The sequence below is a fragment of the Manihot esculenta genome, chromosome 14 (genome assembly GCF_001659605.2).
Source record: "Manihot esculenta cultivar AM560-2 chromosome 14, M.esculenta_v8, whole genome shotgun sequence".
Classification (NCBI taxonomy): Eukaryota; Viridiplantae; Streptophyta; class Magnoliopsida; order Malpighiales; family Euphorbiaceae; genus Manihot; species Manihot esculenta.
Window position 1 is genome coordinate 7,523,197 of NC_035174.2, and position 19,653 is coordinate 7,542,849.

Genomic DNA, 19,653 nt, shown 5'->3' on the forward strand with positions numbered 1-19,653 from the left:
TTAACTAGATTTATGTAATAAAAAATAATTATTTACATGTTGCAGTTATTTATTTTCTAGATTTAGAATAACTTATACTTTATTTTTGTCAAACTTTTGACAATTCAACAATAAAAATAAATAATAAAAAACAAAAAGTAAAATGGATACCTGATGGGTCCAGTCTTTCAAATCCAAGCCCATAGGGAAAGACTTCTATGGTTTTAATTAAACGACATCGTAGCCTTGCTGGTCTGTCCTTAACCTGCAAAGATCAGCTTTTTCGCAGCTATTCGCTAAACCCCTGAATCCTAAAACCCTCCATTGCCACTGTTAGTTTGCTTCTCTCTGGAGGCTTCAAAATTGCCGGGAAACCAACGGTACTGTAAACCCTAGTTCCCGCAGCATTTATTTTTCCTATAGCGACGGATTTAGGAAAATTTCCCGGGAAACAAAAGAGAGCGGCTCCTTAAAATCTCTGAATACCGTTCCTTTTCCATGCTTAGCAAATGGAGGAAACCTCTTCATTCTCCCTTAAATTTGCAAATTCTGGCATCAGTTTCTTCTTTTATATTGTCTAAACCCCCCTCTGTATCCACCGCTGCAAGTCTTGCTGATGAGCCTACCACCTCCTCCGTCGCCCCCGACTCTGGAGAGACTGTTCGCGTGATTCTCTCTGGTCTTAGGTGCTTAGGTTTAAGGAGATTTGTCAATAGGTATTATTTTAAAAACCTGATTTCGATGCTGAATTGTTCTCAGGTTGATCAAATATTAGAGTATTTGAGTGTTGAAAATGCGGATTCTGCGGTAGATTTCTTTCATTTATTGAGGAATGAATTTGGGTTCCGACACTCGAGATTTTCAAAGTTTGTCGTCTTACATGTATTGGCGAGAAAAAGGCAATTAAAGGAACTGCGTCTGGTTATGGATCAAATGCTGCTAGAGGAAGGTTTGCTTTCTTAAAATATTTTTTTAAAAAGAAGAAATTGATTCCTTAAATTTTCTATCCTGTTCTGTTTTGTTTTATGTGGTGCCAAAAATTAAAACTAAATTCTTGTGGTTGTACATAATAGGACTTTCTTGTTGGGTTTAGCTCGCTTTAATGTGTTTTTTCATCTCTTGTGGATAATAATGTATATGCAGATGATAGGACAATAGTGAACTCTTCATAAATTTGTTTTCGTTTCTCAAAAACTTTTGAATGTTGCTTATTTTCCTGTTTATAGATTTGGTGTGATTTCTGATAGGCTCTGGGTCAGCTCCTGTGCTTTGCGAGCTGCTTTTGAGTGGCTTTAGGAGATGGGATTCAAGTAATGTCGTGTGGGATGTGTTGGCCTGTGCTTATTCAAGAAGTGAGATGGTTCATGATGCACTCTTTGTTCTTGTGAAGATGAAAGACTTGAACTTGGTAGCTTCAATACAAACCTACAACAATCTTTTGTATAAGCTGAGACACACTAATATCATGTGGGATGTGTATAATGAAAAAAAAATCAGTGGAACGCCTCAGAGTGAGTACACTACTTCCATAATTATAGATGGCCTATGCAGGCAATCTAGGTTTCAAGATGCAGTTTTGTTCTTGCGGGATATTGAAGGGAAGGAATTTGGGCCTTCTGTTGTTTCATTCAATACTATTATGTCGAGGTCCTGTAAATTGGGTTTTGTAGATGTTGCAAAGTCATTTTTCTGTTTGATGTTCAAGTGTGGACTTCTTCCTGATGCATACAGTTATAATATTCTTATTAATGGATTATGTGAAGCTGAGTCCATGGAAGAAGCATTGGAGTTCACAGATGATATGGAGATGCATGGGGTAGAGCCTGATATAGTAACTTACAACATTCTTGCAAAAGGGTTTTGTCTGCTTGGTTTTATGAGTGGGGCCTGGAAGCTCATTCAGAAGATGTTAATTAAAGGGCTAAATCCAAATCTTGTTACATACACTATACTGATTTGTAGGTACTGCCTGGTAGGCAATATTGAGGAAGCATTAAATTTGCGAAAAGAGATGATTTCACAGGGTTTTCAATTGAATATCATCTCATACACAGTGTTGCTCAGCTACTTGTGTAAAAGTGGACGGGTTGATGAGGCATTGCAATTGTTTTGTGAAATGGGAGCTGATGGCTTGCAACCAGATATTGTATCCTATTCAGTCCTCATTCATGGCCTGTGCAAGCGAGGAGATGTTCAACAGGCTATCCAGCTGTATAGTGAAATGTGCTTGAATGGAATCTTTCCAAATTCTGTTACACACGGTGCAATTCTGATGGGTTTTTGTGAGAAAGGGATGATACCAAAAGCTAGAATGTATTTTGATTCTCTGATAAATAGCAGCTTGACACTTGACATCACTCTGTATAATATTATGATTGATGGGTATGTAAAAGTTGGTAATATTGGGGAGGCAGTAAAATTATACAAACAAATAGGAGAGAAAGGCATGTCTCCTACTATAGTCACTTTCAATTCCCTTATTTATGGATTCTGCAAAAACAGAAAGGTAGATGAGGCTAGAAAGTTGTTGAATATAATAAAGCTGTCCGGATTAGAACCAAGTGCTGTAACTTATACCATTCTTATGAATGCATATTGTGATGAAGGAAATATGCAGAATTTGCTTGAGCTGCTACCAGAAATGGAAGCAAAAGCTATAGGACTTACTCACATAACATACACCGTAGTAATCAAAGGACTTTGCAAACAACGGAAGTTGCAAGAATCTTGGGTACTTCTCGAAGAAATGTATGCTAAAGGTCTAACCCCAGATCAAATCACATATAATACCGTCATCCAAGCATTTTGCAAGGCCAAAGACATGATAAAAGCGTTTCAATTATTTGATAAGATGCTAATGCATAACCTTGAGCCTACTTATGCTACATATAATATTCTCATCAATGGCCTTTGTGTATATGGTGATCTGAAGGATGCTGACAATCTATTGGTTTCTCTTCAGGATAAAGAAATCAATCTAAATAAAATTGCTTACACTACAATGATCAAGGCACATTGTGTCAAGGGTGATGCTAATAAAGCAGTGATGTACTTCCATCAAATGGTGGGAAAGGGGTTTGAAGTTTCTATCAGAGATTATAGCGCTGTAATTAGCAGATTATGCAAGCGACATTTAGCGACTGAAGCCAAGTACTTTTTCTGCTTGATGCTGTCTTATGGTGTTTCTCCTGATGAAAAAATTTGTAAAATGATGCTTAATGCCTTCCACCGATGCGGCCATCTCAATTCAGTGTTTGAACTGCTGGCAGAGATGATTAAGTTTGGCTTAGTTTGTGATTAGTCAATGAAAAGGTAACCATTGTCTTGCATCTTGTTGATGGACAGAGCGGTATGATGGCTTATTGTGAATCTTCAGTGCATTTTCCCTGCATGAGGTATGACATACAATATAACTGCATCTCTTAAACTTATGTTTTGACTGTGGAGTTAGTTAGGAATTGTGCTCATGAAATCAATATTTTTGTACAACAGTAGGCTTACTCATTTTCCAAGGGCTTGATTCTCCAAGAACATCAGACGATCTTGTCACATTCTTATAGATTAGGTGAAGTTCATAAAGAGTGGTACTCATAGCAGCTTCCTTTTTGTTCCTTATCTGCTTTTAGCTTAATCAGTGATAATTCTGCCATTGCATTCATGATTACTTTGCAAAAGTCACTTGTCTTATTGAGCTTGCATTCTATTAATTCTGGAAACAAGTTTTCTAAAACCTTCTGTCCACTTATTTATTCTTTTTTTTTCCCCTTTAAACAACAAGGACTATTCAGTGTAAACATTAAGTTAGAAAAGGTGGGAATTGAAAACAATTTACAGATGAAATCTCTTGCCATTTCAAAAGTCAGATAGGTTAGAACCCTCTAGGTGCTGGATGATAACTTTTTTCCTAAACTCAAAAAAAAAAAAAAAAAACCTTACTTCCTCTTGGCACATTTTGTAGGGGAGTGCATATATGCATGAAGAAAAAGTTCACATCATTTAAAGACAATGTGGGGAGATACTCATGGAACCTTGAAATCACAGGAGTATTTTGACAACATCCATCAGTTTGACATTTTGGTTCATAATATCAACCTTGATACTATCTCTGGCTAGAATATCACAGCACGCACTGCCAGTTTAAGAGTCAACAATTTCAAGTGCTTGTATATAATCCCGGAAAGCACAGGAAAGGTAATAAAACCAAGAAACTTTTCTTCACGGCATTCACTTTCCCAGAATAGATTGTTATTGTTACTGCAATTACAAATGGCGTAATATAAATTCTATTACTTCTGTGGTGAATTTGTTATTTAAACAAGTTATCACTTCCCTCTTATCATGTTTTTGGACAAAGGTTATTTTTCCTCCTTGAGTGAATCTGTATATGATAAAGTGCAGAAGCTTGCATCTTCATGTGCTTATGAATGTACATACTCAATTTTTTTCTTCTTTTTTCCCCCCTTTTTTTCTGGGAGCCAGGGAGGTTGTACACTGACATTCATCAACTTGGTTTTTTTGCCTAATATGCTAGAAGACACAAACTTACAAAGTGAAGACTAGTTTGATCACCTTTTATTTTATTAGAATGAGCATAGTCCTGAAGAGTGCGGGTACCATTTTGTTCAGTAACAAAGAAGTTGATTTTGTTCCTATGAAGTCTTTATTTACCTTCATAGTTATGTATACCTTTCAGGCGAACATGTGATTGCTTATTCTAAAATTTCTCCCTTGCCCAGGGCTGACTGATATAAAATATTCTGTTGTGTGCTTGTGGACAACAGAAATTATTAAATAGCAAGAGATACTCGCATGCTTCCTTTTAATGCTAAAATAACATTTCTCTGTATTTTCTCTCTCTGTCCCTCTTTCCTCTTTAATATGTTTGTTTGAAATTTTTGTTGCCAAAATTTGTGCCATGATAGCAATTTGTCTCCTACTTTGTCAAAAGAGATCATTTTAATCTCCTTGTAATGACTTGTAGGAACTTTCTGTCAGTTCCCAAGCAATACCCATTGGATGCTGCAGATTTTTTTTCTTCTTGCTTAATTAAGAGGATATTGCTTTTCTTTTTGCATTGTATCCCTCTGTTGGGCTTACCGATAACATATTTCTTGTCTAAAATTACCACATTCTAGCAGTTTTTTTTGTCTTTTTCACTTCACTAAAACAGAAAGAATGTGATAGTCAATCTCTTGCTTCTAGCTTGTGTATAGAATTGTTTCCGACCTTTCCTTTGCAAAGTATTCAAGGAATAGAAAGTCATGAGACAGGTAAGTTAATTTGATCACTTGCTCCATATGTGTGTACTATGTTACAATATTGCTGGTTTTGTTTTTAAGTGAAACGCTTCAAAGAATTGTCATTCTCTTCTATTCCAAGTATGCAAATAATCTTCCTGCTGTATAACATGCTTGTTCTTTATGAAAAAAACTTTTACAGTTCTAGACATTTAAAAAATGACACTGGTTATTATAATTCAAATCTCAATAGAGGAAAGCAGATGATATCTGCTACCTAGTATAACAACATCATACGGCTGCAAGATCACCTGTCACATTACAATGCAAATGCATATCCTTTGTAATCCCTTACTTTCTACCCTTCAACTATTAGGCATGCACCATTGAACTCATTCAATAGCCATTTTATTTTTATTTCTTTATCAAAGTTATGGAAGAGTCTTGATGCAACAATAAGGTTGCTCTATTGAGAGGACATAGTTTCAGAATTACGGTAAGTATTCAGTTAACCAAACAGAATTAGATTTTGGATAACCGCATTTTAACCGACTATAGAATTACTAACCAAACTAAGCTGAAATATTCTGTTGGTTATTAGTTATAACTGAATTAACCAAAATATTATACTCCCTACGTCCCATAATTTTTGTGCACTTTGCTTTTTTACATATATTAAGAAATATAATTTATTTATTAACTTTCAATTATATCCATCTTAAATACATTAAGTTTTATTAAATATTAAGAGATGTTTTAGAAGGTGATGTTCTGAGATCCAGAAAATAGGGTTTACAGTGGTTGTGTAAGTTTGGAAGGAGAAGAAGACATTCCTCCCCTTTTATCCCTTTTCCTTTTGTCTTCTAGTGACGTCTAACCGCTTCTCTGCTAAAGTGCCACTTGTCTCTGTCACTCAGATCTGTACGTACGGATGTGTCAGAGCCTCTCTCCACGCCAGGCGGCCATTTAATTTCTCCTGGCGCGCATGCGAGCAGGGCTGCGAGGTGACTGGGTCTGCTCTCCTGCCTCTTGTCACATCATCGGGCTAGGCTTTTCTTGTACGGGCCCATTCGCGTGGCCTGTCCAGCCCGCTTCACGTTATCGGGTTGAGATCCGCAGCGTGAGGCCGATTCCCTTGAGTGAGGCCTGATGGGCCTTGGGCTAGTGTTCTTCTTCAGGGCTTGGCCTTGCCCCCATGTGTAGGAAGCCCGACGGTCATTAAGTGCCCCTTTACCTCCTCAGCAGTTGTTACATGAATAATGAGGGGGTAAATCCCTAGGACCCATTATGACCGTGCGGCCCGAGAACGGCTCCTGTCAAAACGTCCTTTCCTTACCTTTACTTTTTTCAAATTTAAAATCCCAATTTTTCTCTAGACTCTTCTTCTCGCTCTGCTCTCTGTGCGCTTTCTTCCTCTCATCTTCTGCAAAAATCTCTTTGAGGTACGTCTCTTGCTCTCTAATGGCTTCTTCTAGACTTCCGGATGTCGTGAATCTGAAATCTAACATCACCCCTTCTTCGCTTTCCAATTTTTTTTCCCGGGAGTACCTAAATGCCCCCCCTCTTCCGTATTAGGGCTCCTCTTCGTAACGAGAGGATTGTTCTTCCTATTCCTCCTCCCCCTCGTCTGATTGACCCCCAGAGGGATTGTAGCTTGGTTTTCTTTGTCAAGCAACGCAAGTTTGGCTTGACCTTCCCTTTTTCCCTATTTTTCGTTGAGGTCTTTCGTTATTTCGGGTAACTCCCCGTATGCTTGCTCCCAACTCCATCCTCTTCATGTGCTCTTTCGAGTTTGTTAGTCTGTGTTGGGGTTTCTCCCCTTCGGTTGCCCTGTTATCTACTTTCTTTCGCTTGGTCCGGGCTAGCCAAGACTTCTATTATTTTGCCACCTGAGGAGAGTTGTCTATCTTCTCGGGTCATAAAGACTCTATTAAGGGCTAAGCTGAAAGTTTTGCCGTGGTGGAGCTGAAGGAAGGCCCTTGGGTGTTTTGTGAGGTAGACCTCTCCTGGAGAGATGTGCCCCCGGGCTGCGACGACCTTCCTCAGCTGTCCATTTTTTAACAGATTTGCCTTCTCAGACTTATCTCTGTTTTTCGGAAGTGTGATGTTGAGAAGTGCATGTTCGTGTCCAGTCTTCAGGACTGTCGGGATGCGGGTATTTGCTGGTTAACATTCTGTCTTTCTCCTATTTTTGTTTTTTGTTGCATTTATTTCTAACTGTTTGGTCATTTTTTTTTGCAGCTTTTGACTTCTCGATAGAGCAAATCAAGCCACCGAGGAACTACACACTGTCCCGGGAGAACATGAAGGCTACCCTGGAGGCTTTCTGGACTGGTCGATCTGTGACCGAGGCGACTCGAGAGATCGCATGTGCTCTTGGGCTGCAACGACCTTCCTCAACTGTCCCTTTCTGAACAGATTTGCCTTCTTAGACTGACCTCTGTTTCTCGAAAGTATGATGTCGAGAAGTGCATGTTCGTGTCCAATCTTCAAGACTGCCGGGAAACGGGTATTTGCTTGTTAACGTTCTGTCTTTCTCCTGTTTTTGTTTTTTGTTGCAATTATCTCTAACTGTTTGGGCATTTTTGTTTTTTTGCAGCTTCTGACTCTCCGATGGAGCGAATCAAGCCACCGAGGAACTTCACAGTTCACCCTGTCCCGGGAGAACATGAAGACTGCCTTGGAGGCTTTCCGGATTGGTCGATCTGTGACCAAGCGACTCGAGGGATCGCTCATGCCATTTCTCCTCGGGCAATTGGCTGAACTGTTCCTCCTACCCCTTCTTCGTCTCAGACCTTGATGCCAGCTTCCAGGGACTCCCGCTCCAGTGCTTCTAAGGCCTCTGCTCGTAGCAGGACTCCCATTTCTTTCAAATCACCTACTGCTCCCAAGCCCAAATCGACTTCCACTCCGGTCTCCCAGGAGCCCATCACTATCGAAGAGTCTACGGAGGGTGGCTTCAAGGGAGGGGCTGAGGTCGTCCCTTCTGCGCCTTGTCCCAAACAGGCCGCTGTCAGTGGCGGTATTGTGATCAAGGAGGCTGCTGGTAAGTGAGCTCCACCTACAGAGGTCCCTCCTGAGGGTTAGGCCTCCAAAAGGGTTCGTGCGGCCAAGTCGCCCGAGGTCACTCTCCCTCCTCCTGCTGAGAGAAGGAAGCAGACTGCGGAGCTGTTGTCTTCTGCTCCTGACAACGAGCTCCTTAATGCTGTGGAGATAACTCCTGGGTCCACGGCGACCTCTGTTGCCGAGCTGTTGCGGGAGAAGATGTTCGGCGGGATTTCTGATGCCTCGGATTCGTGCTTTCTTGCTCTCGCCAGCCATTTGGCCTGCTCTACTAGGCAACAAGTGGTCTTTCGCTCGCGGTCTCAGGAGGAGCTGGGAGACAGCCTCCGAGAGATGCTCCTTATGGTAAGTCGCTTTATCATTTTGAGTTTGCTCTATTTTTGTTGTTTTCTAACTTTGTTGTTTGTTTCCCTCTGCCAAGCGCTGGGCATTTATATGGAGATCGACGCTCGGGATCAATCCCTTCAGAGCTCGATGGACCTGCAGATCGATGAGACGCGGCGCGAGGAGAATCTCGTGGCGACTGGTGACGCCTGCAGACACATAGTTGCCCTCAAGAGCCAGCTTGACGACCTCACCCTTCGGCTGGCTGGGATGCGGGATAAGGCCGACAGGGCTTCCGAGCGGGCTTCTGTGGCAGAGTCTCGTCGTGATGAGGCTTTGGCACAGTTGTCTTCTCTGGAGTATGCCTGTCGAAAACGGAACGAGGCCAGAGCTCAATGCGACGAGGCCTGGGCCCAATGCGAAGTAGCTAAGGTTCAATGGGATGAAGCTCAGGCCCATTGCGAGGTGGTGATGGCTCAGAGAGAGGAGGCTGTGGCCCGAGTTGTCGTCCTTGAGCAGGAGCTCAGCAAGCACATTGAGGACCTAAAAAGCATGGTCTCGGTAGCGGAGAAGTCATAGCTTCAACAACAGCAACTCCGCCAAGAGGTCACTGCTCTGGAGGAGAGGTGTTCTGCCCTGCTGAAGGACACGAGGCTTGCGGAGGGCAGGGTCCAGTTGGCCTGTGAGGAGCGCTTGCAGGAGTATAGGGACTCTGCTGAACTGAAGGCCAAGATGGAGCAGGCCTGTGAAGAGCGCCTACAGGAGTACAAGGACTCGTCTGAGCTGAAAGCCAAGATCGAGCAGGCCTGTGAGGCGCGACTTGTGGAATTCAAGGCTTCTGATGCGATGAAAGAAGAATTATACAACGCAGCCTTCTGTATGTTCTCTTTCGGGTTCAATCAAGGCCTGAAGGCAGCTAGGGATGCCCCCTCCACCCTATTGGTTCACCTTCGAGCTCCTGAAGTTGACTCTGATGGCGAGGAGGTGCGCTACGGGGAGGATGATAACCCATTGCCCAAAGGAGCTCCTCTCCCGCCGACTGGACTCCAAGGAGAGGGTGCTGGACTCCAAGGAGAGGATAGTGTAAATAAGCCTTTGAACGATCTTGTTAGTTCGGGCTCATCTTCTGTACCCTTGGATAAATAAATAAATAAAGATATTATTTTTTCTTTTTTGCACTTGTGTTGTACTTTTTGCTTTTTTATTTCCTTGTCTCTTTACTTTGATGTTTGAATGTATATCGATCTAGAGATGTGTATTTGATGATGAATGTTTTTTGTTCTCAGCCTGTGCCTCATTTATACTTAGATTATTTTATGTTCAAACTGCTTTACTGGCTTTGCTGATCTGCTCAAACCTTTTAGGACTTAAAGCATTTTCTCCATCTTTCTTGTGAATCTCTTCTAACTTAACTTAATCATAAAAGCCTTAAGCCATACGCGCACTTAGCAAATTTCAACTCGCTTAACTTTACTTAATCAATGGACTAGGCTGTCTCTTCTGGGACTTTGCCAATCGAACTGATCCGGGCTAAGAGCTCGGTGTCTGACTAGGTTTTTGACTCGGGAGTTTTTTCTTCGTGAGTGCATTTTCGTCTTTGGCTCACGGCCTCTTCAGTGTTGTGAGCTCGGACATATAATACTTAGAGAAATAACTCGTTTGCATAAATGCCTTACATGAGACGATTTTTAAATCTTGTTCTTGCTACGAGCTCGGTACCTTATCCTTCTCGATGTAACCCTCTGATAGTCAGTGTGGTCTGCTCTGTGTGCCACGCTGGGATGGGTTGCTCGGCCTCTTGGCGTTTTCCTTTACTTGGCTTTATTCGGCTTGGGGGTTTGCATGTTGTGAGTTCGTCCGAATTGTGAGCCCGTCTCTTCTATGGGTTTGGAGCTCGGATTTTTGTTTTCTGGTTTTCAAGTGCCTTGATCTTTGAGGTCGGATTTGCTTCTGTGCTGAGCTTAACACAGGTTGTGCTTCAGCTTGTTTGTTTGTGTTTTCGTTTTGCCTTAGTCTTTTCTAGTAAGGGGAGGCTTAGAGCCACTATTTTTCTTTGTTGATCTTTTCCCTTCCAGCTTGGTCGGGCGATGCTGGCGTTCGTTGTCCGGATCCAGTCACCTTCCTCCTTGGGATTTTATCTCCCTCTGAGCTTGGTCTTGCGTAGCTCAGCTCGGGTTTCAGGCCCTTTGGCTTTACTGTTGCTTCCGAGCTCCTTGGCCTTGCACGGATTCAGGCTCTTTAGCCTTGCACGGATTCAGGCTCTTTGGCCTTGCACGAGATTCAGGCTCTTTGGCCTAACTGTCGCTTCGTCCTCTCAGCTCGGTTTTGTGGCGCTGGCGGTCATTTTCCGAGGCCAGTCGCCCACCTCACTGAGGGCTTCAATCCCTCTCAGCTCGGTTTTGTGGTGCTCGCAGTCATTTTCCGAGATCAGTCACCCACCTCACTGAGAGCTTCAATTCCTCTCAGCTCGGTTTTGTGGTGCTAGCGGTCATTTTTCGAGACCAGTCACCCACCTCATTGAGGGCTTCTATCCCTCTCAGCTCGGTTTTATGGTGCTGGCGGTCCTTTTCCGAGACCAGTCACCCACCTCACTGAGGGCTTTCAGTGCCTGTTCTTCTTTTTTTAAGATATAATTAAGACACATAGTGATAGAAATAGTGTTTCTTATTTCATTCATGTTTTTTCAGAGTACAAACGTTTTCCGAGTACAGGATATTATATTGCTTGTCTTTTAAGGAAAGTACCTCTTCAGATGTTGGATATTCCAAGCATGGGGCTTCGGGTTCCCTTGCAGGTCTTCAATCCGGTATACTCCAAGCTTGACAACTTTAGTTATTCTGAAGGGGCCCTCTTAGATTAGCGCTAACTTCTCTATTGCTGCTCTTTTTCCCGTGGCTTCTAGTTTCCTCAGGGCTAGATCTCCAACTTTTAGGCTTCTTTTCCTAACCTTCTAATTGTAGTAGCAAGTTGCTTTTTGTAACGACCCGGAAATCCGGACCGCTACCGGCGCTAGGATCCAGATCGGCTTAAGGCCGCCGAGACCCGTAGCAAGCCTGCTATACTCTCTGGGTACCTGTAAAATCCCATACATGATCAAACATAACCTGTAAACATTAAAAACTCAACCTTGTCCCATGGTTCAACCTGTGCATGCACTAACTCTGTACACGGACCCCCTTGCCAGAGCAGGCATTAAAGCCCTAGCTGAGTCCACACAGTATAAGTTAAACCTGGTCATCCATACTCATCAACTAGACATATCCATAAAACAGACCATGTATACATAAGAGGGATTTACATCACATCTGGGTCAAGCACAAAACTATACATAGCTCGTTATAAGTTTTACATCTCTTTACAATTTTACATGTCCACACTAATCTATTACACATCTCTCTACTCTTTCTGACCTCTGCTGATCCTCCCCTGACCTCTGAGCCTGCAAAACTGGGGTTAAGGGGAAGGGGTGAGCTATAAAGCCCAATGAGTAGAAACAAGGAAAACAATTCATTAATGACATGCTCTTATGAATGCGTCAAAGCACAAACATTTCATATCACGGATGGACATGACCACCAAAACTCCCTCCTGTGTCAGTATGCCTAGCTCGGCCAGGTCTTATAACCCTTGTATGCCTGGCCCAGCCAGGTCTTACAACATCCGTATGCCTGGCCCGGCCAGGTCTTACAATATCTGTATGCCTGGCCCGGCCAGGTCTTACAACAGTTCTAGGGCTATTGGGGTCGCCTTGGTCCATCCTCATTATCATATTCATCATATTATGCAATGCGCCATATTCGTGAAACTAGTGCAATCAACCTACTATAATCATCATGATGCATGAACATGCTTTAGGCAAAAGATTAAGTCTAGTTCTACTCACCTCTGGCTGACTCTGCCTACTCTGAAGCAGTGCTCACTGCTGCTCTCTTCGGTTCCTCTGGTCCGTTCCTACACAGGTGGACTCAAATGAGGGACCAAACTAGCTCAAGAACAACTCTATAAAACTCCCCAAAACCTCCTTAAAACATCCTAAAACAGTCACATAAAACATGCAAAAGAAGGCTGGACAGGGCACTTTTGGCGGCAGGTTCGACGGCCGAAAGTCCCTTCCAGAGACGAAACTCAAGCACCTTCGGCGGCCGAACTTTACTTTCGGCAGCCGAACCCTTTCGGGGGCAAGGTTCGGGGGCTGAAAGGCACTCCAGAGACAAAAGTCTCTAACCTTCGGCGGCCGAAACCCCGCTCCAGAGCCGAAAGTCCAAACCTTCGGGGGCGAGCTTAGGCAGCCGAAACCACCTCCTTAGCACGTTCGGCGGCCGAACCTTTCTTCGGCGGCCGAAACTGGATTTTCCAATTAGGCAGAAACTTGTTCTGCTTCATGCACAACTTCCCCCAAACACACTCAAACATGCAACCAACCAAACCACAACTAGCATATACTCATGTACATGCACAAAAGGGGTCCAAAACTAACTTAAAACCCCAAACAACAACATCAACACAACACATAAACATAGTCTTGCACAAAACTCACATAACACCTGAGGAAGGAGAGGAACACACCTTACATGAGGAAGGAGAGGAACACACCTCTGGCGGCTGATGGACTAAATTTCTATCCATTTCACCGACATGTGGCCTTTTATAGGTGGCTGGCCAGACCACCTTCGGCGGCCAAACGTGCGTCCGAAACCATGCAAGGTTCGGCGGCCGAAACTCACTTTCGGCGGCCGAACTTGCCATTTCCTTCCTTTGTGTTTTCCATGCAAAAAAACCATATCAAAATACTTAAAACAACACATGTCTATACCCTGCTGGAGGGTGCCGACATCCAAGATTCCACTGGACTACAGGAATTCCGATGCCAGACTCTAGCCGGGTATTACACTTTTTGTTGGTAATGTTATTAGGGCTTCATATTCTGCCATGTTATTAGAAGCTGTAAACTCCAGTCACAGGGCGTAGCAGACCTTAAATCCTTTTGGGCCTTTCAGCAATATTCCAGCACCACTGCCTTCAGCACTGGACGCCCCATCTACAAACAACTTCCAGTTGAATTCCCGTGAGGGCTGCCCATCACTCTCTCCTCCTGCCACACTTGGCGACTCCCTATTGAGCTCTGGCTGCTCTTCGTTGAAGGAACATTTTGCTATAAAGTCAGCAAGGGCTTGAGCTTTGATGGCTGTCCGATGTCGATATTCAAGACAATACGGGCCAATTTCAACAGACCAGGCGAGCATCCGACCTGACGTTTCCGGTCTATGAAGAATTTTCTTCAAGGGCTGATCTGTCATCACAACTCCCTGATGGCTTTCAAGGTAGACTTTGAGTTCACTGCCAACAGCAGGGCGAATGCCAACTTCTCTATGTTCAAGTATCTGACCTCGGCGCCTTTAAGCACCTTGTTGACATAGAAGACTGGCTTTTGCTCTCCTCCTTCTTCCCTTACCAGCACAACACTTATGGCTTATTCTGAGGCCGCTAGGTAGATCAAGAGTTCCTCCCCAGCCAGTGGACTACTGAGCACATGTGGAGAGCTGAGGTATTGCTTGAGGCTCTTGAAGGCTTGTTGGCAATCCTCTGTCCACTCGAAGTTTGGAACTTTTCTTAGCTTCTTGAAGAATGATAGACACCTTTCTATAGACTTCGACATGAACCAGTTGTGCGCTACCACCCTCCCTTTGAGCCTCTGCCCATCCCTTACACAGGTCAGTTCTGGCATCTTCAGTATGGCTTCTACTTTCTCAAGGTTTGGTTCAATGCCCTTTTCACTGACCATGTAGCCTAGAAATTTTCCTCCTCTGATAAAGAAAGCGCACTTTGTCGAGTTCAGCCTCATTCTGTACTGCTCCCATACTCAAAATACTTCTTTCAGGTCTGCCAAGTGCTATTGGAAGGTTTGACTCTTCACTACCATGTCATTTACATACACTTCTACATTCCTCCCTATCTGGCCTTTAAAGATCTTATCCATCAGTCTATGGTATGTCGCCCCTGCGTTTTTTAGCCCGAAAGGCATGGCCCTGTAACAATAAATCTCATCTTCAGTTATGAACAAGGTCTTCTCCTCATCTAACCTGTCCATTGGAATTTGATGATAACTAGACATTGCATCAAGGGATGACATATAATCAAAGCCGGCCATGGAATCGACCATTTTATTAATGTTAGGAAGGAGATAACAATCTTTTGGATAAGCCTGGTTCAGGTCAGTAAAGCCTATGCAAATTATGTATTTGCCATTGGCTTTTTTGACTAACACAGGGTCTACATCTGCCTCCTCTTGTCTCGGCCTCTTCTCCAGGCGATACCCTTCTCTCCATTCTTCACTCTCGGTTCTCCTGGCTGTCCCTGCAGAGTAGTTCTCTGCTTCGTCATTTTCAATGAGTTCTCTCACCCTCCTTCCTCGGACTCTGACTGCCGGCTCCTCCTCTCCACCAGCTCCTCTACTCCTTTCTCCGGTCCTCCTACTACTTTGTTGAGGGATCTGGTAGTTGAAGGTGGGTTGAGACTCGGTGGTATGGACCCCTTCAGCTACAAGGGATATGTTTAATGGGGTATTGAGACCCCTTTGTTGCAGCATCTACCCCAGCCAGTGGGCAGTGTTCTGTAACTGAAGAGCCATGGATTGGAGTTCTATATGGTGGCTCTGGGTACATTCCCTGCCGAGCTTGGTGAGGGATTAAACAGCACTAGTTGTTGGTTGGAGGGGGTTGTAGGACTGGATAAAGAGAATTGTTGACCTTCTTGAGCAGAGCTCAGGTCATTTGGGGTGTTATTGATATGGTTTTCGTTGTGGTTTGCTTTGTGGATCTCAGTGGGTATTACGAGAACGGAAATCCGGTGATGAAAAGATCTCATTCGTTCCCACAGACGGCGCCAATTGATGTTTTGAGATCCAGAAAATAGGGTTTACAGTGATTGTGTAAGCTTGGATGGAGAAGAAAACGTTCCTCCCCGTTTATCTCTTTTCCTTTTGTCTGCTAGTGACGTCTAACCATTTCTCTGCTACAGTATCACCTGTCTCTGTCACTCAGATCCGTACGTACGGATGTGTCAGAGTCTCTCTCCACGCCAGGCGGCCATTTAATTTCCTCCGACGCGTATGCGGACAGGGCTGCGAGGTGACTGGGTCTGCTCTCCTACCTCTTGTCACGTCATCGGGCTAGGCTTTTTTTGTACGGGCCCATTCGCGTGGCCTGTCCGGCTTGCTTCACGTTACCGGACTGAGATCCGCAACGTGAGGCCGGTTCGCTTGAGTGAGACCTGATGAAGCCAGCGTTCATCTTCAAGGCCTAGCCTTGCCTCCTAAGTGTAGGAAGTCCGGCGGTTATCAGACGGTGTATTGGAAATAAGACAAAATTAAATAGAGTTGTAATTGTCAATTATATGTTACTATAGTCTAAAAAAAGGAAAGTGGACAATAATTTTGGGATAACAAAAAAATGAAAGATGGACAAAAATTATAAGACGGAGGGAGTAATGTATATTTTATATTATCAATTATAATATATCTATGATCATTTTATTTTATAAAAATAAAAAAAAATGATTTATAATTAAACATTATTAATAAAACAATGAAAATAATAATTATGAATAAATATTACTAATAAAATTATAATTAATATATTTTAATAGAAATTTGGTTAGTGCGGTTATCAATTTAAAGGTAACCGAACTGATAACCAAAAATAGAATATTTTTGGAATCACGAATAAAAACTGAGCTAAACATACCCTTACCAAAATAACCTAATTATATTAGTTTGGTTATTCAGTTATAACAGAAAAATTGACACCCCTAGGTTTAGAATGGCCTACCATGGTTGTCAAACGCTTTCAATTTTTTCATATTACTGATTTACTATATGCCCAATAGACATCCAAAGTAACTTTTTTATTATTTCTCTTTCCATCTCAATCAGAATTTCAATTAAATGAGTGCAAATATGAACACCTTTCCTATCCTACACTTAGTAATACCTTTGTAGGCCCCTGACTGACCATATGCATTATTTCTACTGTCCTAAACAAGAAATTAGGAACTTAATGCGTTGCATAAATTTGGAAAACAAACTCACTGATTGATCTTAATCGCAATTCTGCTCAACAACGCAGTTGATGATTATTGTTGGATACTTGAATTCTGAATTCAGAGCCAGTTGTAGCAACACTTTCAAGCCCTATATGATCCCATGATGCTCAGTTATTTCTTGTGTTTGTCATTTCTTGGTGGCCATTGATGCTAAGCCCAATGGGAAAAGTTCTGATGTTATGCTTTATCCTTTCTATATGTTATCTTCAGCTTTTTTACATTAGTGCTGAAAATACATGGCTTGCACCAGCCTTATATGTCTTTGGTGATTCCACTGTAGACCCTGGAAACAACAATAATCTCCCAACAAGGGCTAAAGCTAATTTTCTGCCTTATGGTATTGATTTTAATAATACACCAACTGGCCGTTTCACCAATGGCATGACAATTGCAGATTGTGTTGGTAAGACCCTTTTCTTCCATATACAACTCAAGGAAGTAATTGCATTCGATCATTTCTTGATATATGGAGTATGCTTTTGTTGCAGCTACGCTTCTTGGTTTACCTTTTCCCCTAGCTTATATGAATCTTTCAGAGACAGAGAGGAGTAAGATATCAACTGGATTGAATTATGGTTCCTCTTGTGGTATTCTGCCAGAAACTGGATCTTCTGAGGTAAGAAATTTTCAATTTTGCATTTCAGTAGAAAAATTAAAAAGAAAAAAAAATTAATGAATTTTTAAAGAATGAAGATGGCAGAACCTAAAGGTAAACAAGGGATTGCAGAGAGAAGAGTAAGATTGAGAAAGTGTAGATAATATGGGATGATGAAAGCTACAAGCGTAGAGTGTTTTTTTTTTCCCTGTAGTTATGTCTCAGCAATTCAAATAAGATTCTTATATGGGAGGAGAAGCCATTTCATGCCTTCTTTTATTCATTAATAAGAGGAAAAGAAATGTTTGATTCACTGGAAGAGGTCTGGTCTACATAATAAGTAGAGATGAAGCATGGAGGTCATGATTAGCAAATTTATCACCTGGCTTATATATAAAAAAAATCCCTGTTAATGACCTAATGGTATTCAGGAATTCATGTTGATTTACTTATTTGGGAATTTTTTCAGGGATCCTGCTTGACATTAGACAAGCAAATAGATCTTTTCAAAAGTACCACAAACAATGATATGCTAAGGGAGAACCTTGAAATGCATCTGTCCAAGTCGATCTTCTTCATCTCAATTGGTCCTAATGACTACTTCCTGAATTATTTTAAGAATTCAAGTGATATAAGCAAGCTTTTCTCACCAGATGAGTTTGCCAAATTCCTTATAAATGAGCTTGCCAAACGCTTGCAGGTTTTCTCTTTTTCTGTAACCCTTCTCAATGCAGCTCTTTCAATGGATCATCTTGAATAGTAATAAAATGTAACTGTACCTCCGTGTCTTAAATGAGTTTATGGTTTGCTTGTCTTATCTTGCAGGCTTCTGATACTGATCCTTTTATTTATTTCAAAAATGTTTTATGAATTTCAGGAAGGAAATTGTGGTGATGTAGTTATTTGAAATATGTTTTCCATTCTCATCTTTCAGTTTCTTTTCCAGTGTCACTTTGGATAGTAATAGATCACAGCACTGATTAAATGAATAATTTAGGGTGTCCTTTTAGATGTTTGATCATGCCATAGATGACATTGATACCTGCATCCATATAAGAATATGCAGTGTTCTCAACTAGGACATGAAAGTTCTTGGTGTTAGATGCAAAAGTTCTTTTGCCTAGAATGTCTTAAAATAGTATTACAGAAACAATGTTGGTATGGAGCAGTAGGAAAGAATGTGAATCTGCTGTTTGATGGGATGGATATAACTTGAAATCCTCGAACACTTTTACCCAATAAGTATGCACGATTACATGCATACGCAAAGCACACACGATCTGCTACTTGTATAATAGAATCAATTTACTCCTTGAGTAGTTGAAGTTCATGCATGTGCAATTGTGCACGTTTCCTTTCCAATTACTTGCAGTTTAAAGAATATTTTGTCTCTTGGCAGATACTGTATGAGTTAGGCGCCAGGAAATTTTTGTTGAATGGCATTGGACCCTTAGGATGCACCCCTGGAATGATCAACTCAACTCAACATGAGGGAGAATGTGTTGAATTCATCAACAAGGTTGTGAACCTCTACAATGTGGAATTATCAACAAAGCTGCTATATTTGCAATCCCAACTTCCTGGTTCTTTATTCACCCACTCGGATAACTTCCAGCATTTCCAAGATATGAAAGAAAGCCACGAAACATACGGTAATAATCTGCCTTGTGTTCATTGTGATTTTTGTGGATTTTGCTATGGTGGTAAAGTCTCTTCTTTTCTTTCTCTTGTATTACAGGGATAACAAATATAAATAGCACTCGCTGGATTCCAAACCAGGCTCTATGTCTGGCGAGAGACAAGTATCTGTTCTTTGATGCATTCCATACAAGTGGGGGTGCTAATATGATCTATGCAAGGCGTTGCTTCAACGAGACGTCAATATGCATTCCTCTGAATATTATGCAGCTTGCATCAGCCTAAGCATTTAATATATTTATTTTTAATAATAATTTTCTTACCGAGTTACATGATGTGATTCAATTTTATAATATTTATATAATTATAAATTTATATAGATTTTAGGTTAAACATTATTGAAAAGTCCCTCTACTGAATGATAATAGTATGAAAAAAAGCTTAGTCTGATGATATAGATTCGAGTTTTCATATTTTTAATTTTTTATTAAAAAATAATAGCGTGAAAAAGAATTTTTTGTGAATTTTATTTGATGTAAATATTAATTATTATCAATTAGTAATTAAAAATATATTCTATCCATCTTTTAATTTTTTTCACTTTATTTTTTATTTTCTTTTATTAATTTTTTAATTATATTTTTCAAAAAATAAAATAAAATAAAATAAAATTATATATTACTATAACTTAATGAAATAAAGCAGATAATAATTTTA

General features: G+C 41.4%; 2 protein-coding genes across 8 annotated transcripts; both read left to right on the top strand.

The window, feature by feature from the left end:
• Nucleotides 1–243: 243 nt before the first annotated feature.
• On the top strand, nt 244–9,781 carry LOC110599672 (putative pentatricopeptide repeat-containing protein At1g13630). Of its 7 annotated transcripts, none has more exons than XM_021736186.2 (6): nt 244–928; nt 1,227–3,374; nt 3,472–3,563; nt 3,938–4,170; nt 7,458–7,725; nt 7,816–9,781. In XM_021736186.2, the coding sequence occupies exons 1-2, from the start codon at nt 478–480 to the stop codon at nt 3,278–3,280; spliced, it is 2,505 nt and encodes an 834-aa protein (XP_021591878.1). In that variant the 5' UTR covers nt 244–477; the 3' UTR covers nt 3,281–3,374; nt 3,472–3,563; nt 3,938–4,170; nt 7,458–7,725; nt 7,816–9,781. The 7 variants fall into 7 exon arrangements, with proteins under 7 accessions (XP_021591878.1, XP_021591885.1, XP_043805946.1 ...); XM_021736193.2 differs by having other exon boundaries at nt 3,472–3,544; XM_043950011.1 differs by lacking the exon at nt 3,472–3,563 and adding an exon at nt 5,182–7,371.
• Nucleotides 5,099–19,329, top strand: LOC110599673 (GDSL esterase/lipase At2g03980). Its single transcript, XM_043950016.1, has 6 exons — nt 5,099–5,249; nt 16,984–17,106; nt 17,192–17,319; nt 17,768–17,998; nt 18,698–18,950; nt 19,037–19,329. The coding sequence occupies exons 2-6, from the start codon at nt 17,085–17,087 to the stop codon at nt 19,219–19,221; spliced, it is 819 nt and encodes a 272-aa protein (XP_043805951.1). The 5' UTR covers nt 5,099–5,249; nt 16,984–17,084; the 3' UTR covers nt 19,222–19,329.
• Nucleotides 19,330–19,653: the final 324 nt, after the last annotated feature.

Bases quoted from the DNA above. Each gene is read 5' to 3' on its own strand.
- LOC110599672 (XM_021736186.2), top strand. From the start codon at position 478: ATGCTTAGCAAATGGAGGAAACCTCTTCATTCTCCCTTAAATTTGCAA. The intron at 929-1,226 runs GTTTGCTTTCTT...GATTTCTGATAG, and splicing joins TCAAATGCTGCTAGAGGAAG to GCTCTGGGTCAGCTCCTGTG.
- LOC110599673 (XM_043950016.1), top strand. From the start codon at position 17,085: ATGACAATTGCAGATTGTGTTG. The intron at 17,107-17,191 runs GTAAGACCCTTT...CTTTTGTTGCAG, and splicing joins GACAATTGCAGATTGTGTTG to CTACGCTTCTTGGTTTACCT. The intron at 17,320-17,767 runs GTAAGAAATTTT...GAATTTTTTCAG, and splicing joins CAGAAACTGGATCTTCTGAG to GGATCCTGCTTGACATTAGA.